General features: G+C 38.9%; 1 protein-coding gene across 1 annotated transcript; it reads left to right on the top strand.

Moving 5' to 3' along the window:
• The first annotated feature begins 1,700 nt into the window (after nucleotides 1-1,700).
• Nucleotides 1,701-8,007, top strand: pex19 (peroxisomal biogenesis factor 19). The gene is made up of 8 exons (XM_080033816.1): nucleotides 1,701-1,805; nucleotides 3,233-3,318; nucleotides 3,694-3,856; nucleotides 4,133-4,218; nucleotides 4,300-4,473; nucleotides 4,817-4,987; nucleotides 5,418-5,462; nucleotides 6,104-8,007. Exons 1-8 carry the CDS (start codon nucleotides 1,742-1,744, stop codon nucleotides 6,188-6,190), a joined length of 876 nt encoding a protein of 291 aa, XP_079889942.1. The 5' UTR covers nucleotides 1,701-1,741; the 3' UTR covers nucleotides 6,191-8,007.
• Nucleotides 8,008-8,508: the final 501 nt, after the last annotated feature.

Genomic DNA, 8,508 nt, shown 5'->3' on the forward strand with positions numbered 1-8,508 from the left:
ACTATGACACTTCCAAAATGGCGGCGACTAGGCCTGGGTCCAAGGTATGGAGAAATACGGAGATATATGAGACCCTTTCTAAGGGAAAAAAAATATTCAATAGTTTTCAGCTATTATGCACTAAATTAAACGTACTTATGGATATTATAATTATTTTCTACAAAATCTGCTAGGAAATAAAACCCAAAATTCTACACACTGCAGGTTTAATGTAGCCTACTGTGTTTTGCAGTTGTGGAAGAAGTAGGCCTACTAAAGTATTGTAAAAAATACTATGTTGCAAGTCAAAGTCCTGTAGCCCATTGAAAATGTAGGCTACACAATTGCACATGATAATGCACAGTGAAATGCAACCCTATGGAAAGTGCTCATTATGCAAAATGGCTCATTTGATCATAATATTGTTTGTATTGTATATTCTCACGGGTTACCTTAATTTTTTCATTTATTTCATTTAACTTTTATTTATCCTCGAGAGACCAATTGAGGGGTGACCCTCATTTTCAATGACGTCGAGTTCAAACAAATTCAAAGGAAAAACAACAATACATAAACAATATTCAACGCAAATACATCAAATACACAACATCAGGTGAAGAGAAAAACAATTGAAACATTTACACAGTGGTGAAGATTAAGTGGCAGTAATTAAAATTAAATGGGTGAAAGTACAATATAGCCTAATTAAAACAGTTACAGGTAGAGTTTGGCAGATTTAAGATAGTTTGTTTAAATTGGTTAAAGGATATGAAGTTATTTAGTTTAATTTGTTGCTGTAAGTTGTTCCAGGAGTCAGGGGCACTGAAGCTAAAAGCTGTCTTTCCCAGCTCAGACCGGGCTTGTGGGACATAAAGCATAAGCATGTCAGTGGAGCGGGTCTGATAAAGCCCATCTGAGATTTGCAGCATTTCTGTTAAATAACGAGGAAGCTTCCCGGTCAAGGCTTTGTAAATAAAAACATGCCAATGTGCGTGTTAATATAGCTGTGAAATAAATATAGGCCTAGTGGTGTCAGAAAGAATAATATATGTTTAATCATCAGGCTACTAATATAGGCTACAAATAATTTTAAAGATTTAAAGATGGTTTACTGACTCCAACTCACACGAAAAAATAGGGACTAATATTTACCCATAGTGATTATACGTCTAGATAAACTCACCACCACCGTACTAAAAACATCATGCTCCTCTGCACAGTTGCTTTTCATACAAACAGCCGGGGAGTTTCCTGAACACACACACACACACACACACACACACACACACACACACACACACACACACACACACACACACACACACACACACACACACACACACACACACACACAAACAAACACACACACAAACACCTCTCAAGCACAAGGGTCATGGTACATCTTCGAGTAGCCTATTGTATAAAGTGAAAATACTTTATCTGTTTTCTATTCATATTTTTGACTTTCTTATTATGTATCTATGTTTATTGTATGCATCATTACATGATGTCATATGCCTTGTTTGTGAAAAATGATTCTGAATACATAGTTTGTGTAGGCTTGTCTTACAGTTTTTTTTGTGTTGCATTGTGGTGTAATGACTTGTTGTGACCACCAGATGGCGCCACACTTTAAGCCCAGCCTCTTCGCATGTCGTAATAGTTTCCGCGACGTTTCCCACAACAGAAACGTCAATTTTCGGAGCCCTTGCTCTGTCTGTCGCTCGCTGTTTGCTGTTGGTTTGCAGCAGAAGGAAACATCATGGCGTCGGGATCAGGTGAGCCGTCCACTGGACACGATGCGGAGCTGGACGAGTTATTGGACAGTAAGTCACGACATTAAAATCTTTACCTAGCTTTTATCATACGCCTATAACAGTGACAAAGGGCTGTCTTTTCGTGTGGCTCTAAGATAAAGCACTCTGTCTGCTAGCATGTGATCCAGATTAACAGAGCGTTTTGCACACACCATGTATTTGCCCTTGAATTTTAATTTGATGTTAATGTGCGTGGGATATAAGTACAAAACCTGATGATTAAACATGGCGGCCAAGCTGTCAGTGATATTAGTGTCTCTGCCGGGGTTATGCCTGCACAGAGGTAAACCATATATCGTGTAATAAACACACACCTCTGCAGAATATAATAATAATGCAGTTACATTGTTACTTCATTTCTGGAGATCTATGAATCAAGTGGCTGTAATAACAGCTCATATTTTGGTTCGTTTTGGCTTTAACAATGTATACAAAGACCTAAGCTGAAATATAGCTAGGGGATACTGTACATCACTCTATGATTACACTTAGTAATAAAGCAAAAGGTTATATCAGCACATAGCCTACTTTATTTGATACAGTTTACAGTGATTGAATTTTTCCAAATTGAAACACTTCATTTTAGTACTATTATCTGCTATACTCAGCTTAAAAACACATTGACAAGAAATATTGAAAGATAAATCAAGAAAAACCTTGTGCATTTCTTCAAACACTACAGGCTTCTGATTATTTATCATCATTTATGAACCTGACACAGACAATAATACAATCAAACATTGTTCCAATGCCTGGTACTTTCCCTCTTTAGCTGAGGTGTTGGCGATCCCTTTGTGTGCAATGTGTTTGGTTCATTTGATGTTGTTCACTTAACTGTAAACATGCCATTGTGATCTGCTTCACATTGCTAATTCAGAACAATACAACAGCACTGCAATCAATCAGACCTTTCATGAAGGCTGTAATGTTTCATTATGTTTTATTTGAAGGCTGTATATTGCTTCATATAATGTTTAATTGCATAAACGTATAGTCCAAATCATTCATATAAATAAGGATACAATCAACAGTACATTAGTTCCAACAGCATTACAAACTACAGCCTTATAAATTACCATAAAGTTTCATTGCTCGTCATCACTGTCCCGAATCAATACGTTTTAAAAATGCTCATCTTTCCAGACTGCATACTGTGGTCGTTTGCACATTTATTGATCACTTATGCTCACATACTTATGCACAAGAAGATGCATTGCGCAGCAGAAAATACAATATATAAAGAGGTTACTGTTCAGCTTTTGGACACAGTGGAATTGTTTGGAGACATTTGCATTTCTTTGTTTTGCAGCTGGGGCTTAAACTGATACAGGACTGAGTTGATAATAGCTGAATTCTAACAGTTGTGTTGATAAATGACTCCTTTTTAAAGGTCCACTGGGTTCTATTGGCTCTAACATTAACCCTTTTTCCTCCAGGTGCCTTAGATGACTTCGATAAGGCCGCGGCCCCTCCAGCCCCCGAACCTGCAGCTGCTGCCTCAGCCAGCAGCGGAGCAGAAAAGGTCTGTGTTGTTATTCATTCCCTTGGGCAGTTCAGGGAAATTGTTCTGCTTTATATGCATATTTAATACGTATATTTAGAATCTTGGAAATGGAATTAGAGAAATGAACACTTATGAAGGACTATAAACTTTGCTTTTCTGGGTAAATTTCCTATGAAGAAATGTCACTGTTGAGTTTCTACATGTACTCATAATAAGGAAGGAACCAAAATTGGAGAAAAAAATTGTGTAGCAGCAGAGTCTGTCCATTAAAGTCAATACATTTTTGAAGTTGCATTTGATGGCTGAGGTATCATTTAGTATGGAAAAAGTAGAAACTAAATTTCCCCGAGGTGTCTAGAAGGCGCCTGACTTGTTTTCTGTTCATCTGTCCAGCCCCCCATTCTTGAGGACTGCAAACTCTTTGAGACTCTGTTTGAGGGGAACATGGCGACCCAAGCCAAGGAGGAGTGGGAGAAGGCCATGACCGAGCTGGCCCAGGAGGAGCCCGAGCTACTGCAGCACTTCCATAAACTATCAGAGGCGGCTAACAAAGTCGGTAAGGCCTACGACTACGATGTACATTACTTTTAGTTTCCTTGGTTTTCTCTTTACCTTCTGTTTTGTTCCTGTGGTCTTAACCAAAATTATAAAAAAGTAAGCTAATTATTTTCTTAGTGTTTGTCTCAAAGATTTTAAACTGAAAGGACTCAGCGTTACCCAAGTGTCCTCCCGCCCGCTATTGAGAAGGAATTTCTGAAAGTTACACATTCGGCCTTTAATGTTATTATTATTGTTATTATTGTTTTTAATGTATATATTTTTTTCTGTACAGGTACTGACACAGCCTCCCAACAAGAATTCACTTCCTGTCTTAAAGATACCCTCCAAGGCCTGGCCAAAAACGCAGACAACCTGCAGGTGTGTTAAAAATGAGAATAGATCAGCTATTATTAAACCGTTGATATAAAGAGTTTACTGACTCTCTATATTGTCCTACAGTCCTCGGGTCTAGCCGGTGACGACCTCGTCAAAGCTCTCGGAGGCCTGGGATTGGAGGAGGGCGGCGAAGGGGGCGGGGACGACGGAAACATCCTGCCAATCATGCAATCCATCATGCAGAACCTTCTCTCTAAGGAAGTGCTCTATCCATCGCTCAAAGAGATCACTGTTAAGGTACGCATCTGTTTGTTGTTGTTTGAAAAAAAAAAAGGATTTTAAGTTTTTTTTTTTTTACAATAGAACAAAGACGCATACACACAACACCATCAAAAACAGAAGACCAAAAAAAAATAACTTAAAGGTGGATTGCCTAAACTCTAAAAAATCAGTCAGTATTAAGAGTAAAACAGTCTATACAGAATAAAATAAAAATACAAACAGCAGCAGAGCACATGAATCAAGCAGTTAAGTATCTTCCAACGGCATCCATGTTTTCTTTAACCAGCATTCACTACATTTTCTAGTTCCTCTACAGACTGTCACTCACTCATATGGCTCCCTTCCCCCCTCCTCACAGTACCCAGAATGGCTGGATGCCAACAAGCCCAGCCTGAGCTCAGAGGACTACCAGCGCTACGAGCAGCAGTCTAAAATCATGGGCGAGATCTGTAAGCAGTTTGAGAAGGAGGACGAGGCTGCAGCAGACAAAGAGGCAACGTTTGAGGGCATCATGGACCTCATGCAGAAGGTAGACCAACTAACAGGGTTTCTACAGTGTAAAATGACTTTGAGTTTATTAATCTAAATATAAGTCCTTAATTGGTATTAAAATGTCCTAAATCAATCTTTCAACGATCTTAAAAATGCTGAGAAAATAGCATTTTTTTTAAGTTGAATTTTAAAAACTCAATAATTGGTTGCATCTTATTTTTGGTCTTTTTAGACATGTATTTGAATGACCTGATAAAAAAAAAACTTTAGCATATGTAGTTTTTCATCAAACTTTTTCACAGAACAAAAAATAAATCAGCATCCAGCTAGTGCTAAAACAAAAGTGGTCACACGAAGCACGTACACATCAAATAGCCTCCATTACATTGATAGTGGACGGCATAGCTTCCGATCTTTGGCTCGTGGATAATAAAACTCAAAACAGGTTTGAATGTTTTTAATTTCAGCTGCAAGACCTTGGCCAACCACCCAAAGAGTTAGCAGGTGACGCGGTAAGTCTCAGTGTGTGTGTGTGTGTGTGTGTGTGTGTGTGTGTGTGTGTGTGTGTGTGTGTGTGTGTGTGTGTGTGTGTGTGTGTGTGTGTGTGTGTGTGTGTGTGTGTGTGTGTGTGTGTGTGTGTGTGTGTGTGTGTGTGTGTGTGTGTGTGTGTGTGTGTGTGTGGCGAAATGTGACCTTTGTGAATGGTACCAAACATGTTTCACTGCTGTCCATATCGTCACCTCAAGGCTTTAGAGTATTTGTTTAGTCTGTGATGATGTAAATAACTAGGAACAAAAGATCACTCTGTATTTTCTCCCCATGTCAAACTCTGCATCTTACATTCTTACACATTCCTCTCTGGGGTATTTTGTTCTCAACATACCATTTGACAATACACAGACTCCATGTTAAAAATGTAAATGTTCAAATTCCCAGCTTTATCACCGCTTTAAGGGAACTTCAGATAATTCCATTGCCGAGTGGATGGAAACATAGTCTATAACATATACTCTGGCAACAAATTTATATAGTTTTTCGTTTATGTATTGGCATTTCACCCTTGCTAAGAAGTGATGTCATGCTTAAGTTAATTTAAGTTACATTATTAGTCAGGGGCTACATTGAAACTTGTATTTTCGCATATCCTCTCCAGCCTCCAGGCTTTAACTTCGACATGGAGTCTATGAACCTTCCAGGGGATCCCGGGGCCGGAGCGGGAGAGCAATGCTCCATCATGTGAGAAGGCAAAGGCATGGTGGTCCAATCAGAAGCACTGCAGCCCGATGATGGGAAGGCCCGCTCAGTGTGTGTGTGTGTGTGTGTGTGTGTGTGTCAGCGACTGGCAAGGGGTGACAGCGTGTGAAACAAAATGTCCGCCAGGAATTAGACCAGACCAATGACACTGTTCGGCGTAATGCAGGAGGTGTGTGGAAGCCGGAATGATAACAACTTGAAGAGGATACCATCAGAGAACCATACACTCTTTTCTGTATATATTCTTTGAACGCACTACTGAGAACATTCAAACCTCTACGAATTAGTTTGTCAACGGTTGCCATAGCTCCTTTCCTTTGCGGTTTACTTTTAACAGCATTCCGTTAAAAAAAAAAGAAGAAAAATACCACTGCGATTTGTCCGTGTTGATTTTACAATACTGTTTAGCCTCATGGTAGAATCTTATCAAGCCACATCTCGGGTATAAACAGTGCCTTTATGCAGAATGATTTAAGTTCTTAGTTGTTTAGGCCTCATCAATAAGGTAAACGGTCTGCTATCATTCAGCTGCGCACATAAGATTAGACTTTTTAAAACGGTTCGACACACACACCTCTGTTTCTGCACTTAAATTAACATGTTAATTATTTATTACATTGTAAGGAAACAGGCGAAAAATGAGTGATCATTTGCTAATTGTTTAAAGACTAAAGAGGGTTGATGATGTGATAAAAAGAAGTTCCCAGCACCTACTGTAATTCAACTAACTAATTAACTAAGAAATGTCACATTTCTCCAAAAGTGTTGTCCCCCCATTCCTAGATATTGATTTGAAGTGATTGATAAGAGGATTCCCAGATGCCTTTGCTGTGGTGACAGTGGTCATTATAGGGTAGAGTTACTGTGCAAAGTGCTTCCTTTGTGAAACCCAGTGTTTTTAAATATGCTAAGTGATTTTTTCTTTTGTATGGGGTGTCCCTGCTACTGTAGGAGAGAAAAATACAAGTGGAATTCCCAAGTTTTTTCGCCACCTGATAACATGTACACACCGATTTAAAGGTGGAGTCGGCTATTCAGGAGAACGCTTGTTGTCAAAATCACTTTTAGTCAAAATCGGAGAATATCTCCTCACCATCTGCTACCTGCCTGTACTGTGTGTGGCTGGAAAGAAAAATCTGGCGTTAATACACAGCCTAGGCTCTGTAAACAGGCATGTTGCTTGCTACGGTGTGTCAGCTTTTTTTTTTCTTTTTTTACATACCCTGGCGTTTGCAAAGTCTAGGTAGATTTTTTGGAGGCGATATCAACTGATTTTGAACTAAATTGAATTTGTGAACAAGCATTCTCCAGAATCGCTAACTCTACCTTTTTAAAAGAAGCTTGTGTCCAGAAAAATTTGAGCAAGACATAAACAGCCTGATGCTAGCAAATTTTGGTGTGCGGCCGGTGGGTGGGTGTGTGTGTGTTTGTTTACCGCAGCGGACACTTTTCATTGGCTGCTATTCCCGCTGTGGCAGAGAGAGAGAGAGAGAAAGAGAGAGAAGCCTAGAAAACCACACGACCATCAGCTCACCAATAACTGTATAATAGAGGAAGGGGTGAACTGTGAAAGGATTCAGTCAGCCGTGCACTGACCACAGATCAGATTTTCTGTACATGAGGGAGAGAGAGAGAGAGAGAGAGAGAGAGAGAGAGAGAGAGAGGGGCGGGTGGTGCAATCTATTCAACTCTCAGGGCCCACATGTAAACAAGCCCAGAGAACCTTTAGAAAACAATGCGACCTGTTATTTCACACTTCTTTGTTTTGTTTTGTAAATATATGAAATAAAAATAATGATATAATGCAAATACTTTTTGTTGTTGTTGTGGATTATTATTCATCGTTGTTTTTAAGTTTGTAGTAGAAAATGATAGAATATTAGTTCACTTATTCAGGTACTGTTTGAGTTTTGAGAACTACTTAAGTAGTTCAAATAAAAACTAATAGAGACAACATCAAACGTACTAGGAAATATTAACTTGGACATAAACAAATAATTTTTTTAAATAATTTTATTACAAGGTATTTTACCGATTATTTAGGAGGTTTTTATCTTAAAAACAGACTCAACGAGAAGTTTTATCATCTGAAGCAATTCTAACTTTATGAATGTGACACTGCCTGCATGGCCAAAAACAAAGTCACACACTTTAATATTTTGTTTGACCATGCACCTTTTGCTTTGATTACTGCATGCATTCGCCATGGCATCGCTTTGATGAGCTTATGCAATGTCACACAACATTTCTTTTCTGTCATTCATTTTTTGCAAGATCTTGTATTGATGATGGGAGAGTCTGAGC

The sequence above is a fragment of the Ammodytes marinus genome (genome assembly GCF_949987685.1).
Source record: "Ammodytes marinus genome assembly, chromosome: 9".
Taxonomy (NCBI): domain Eukaryota; kingdom Metazoa; phylum Chordata; class Actinopteri; order Uranoscopiformes; family Ammodytidae; genus Ammodytes; species Ammodytes marinus.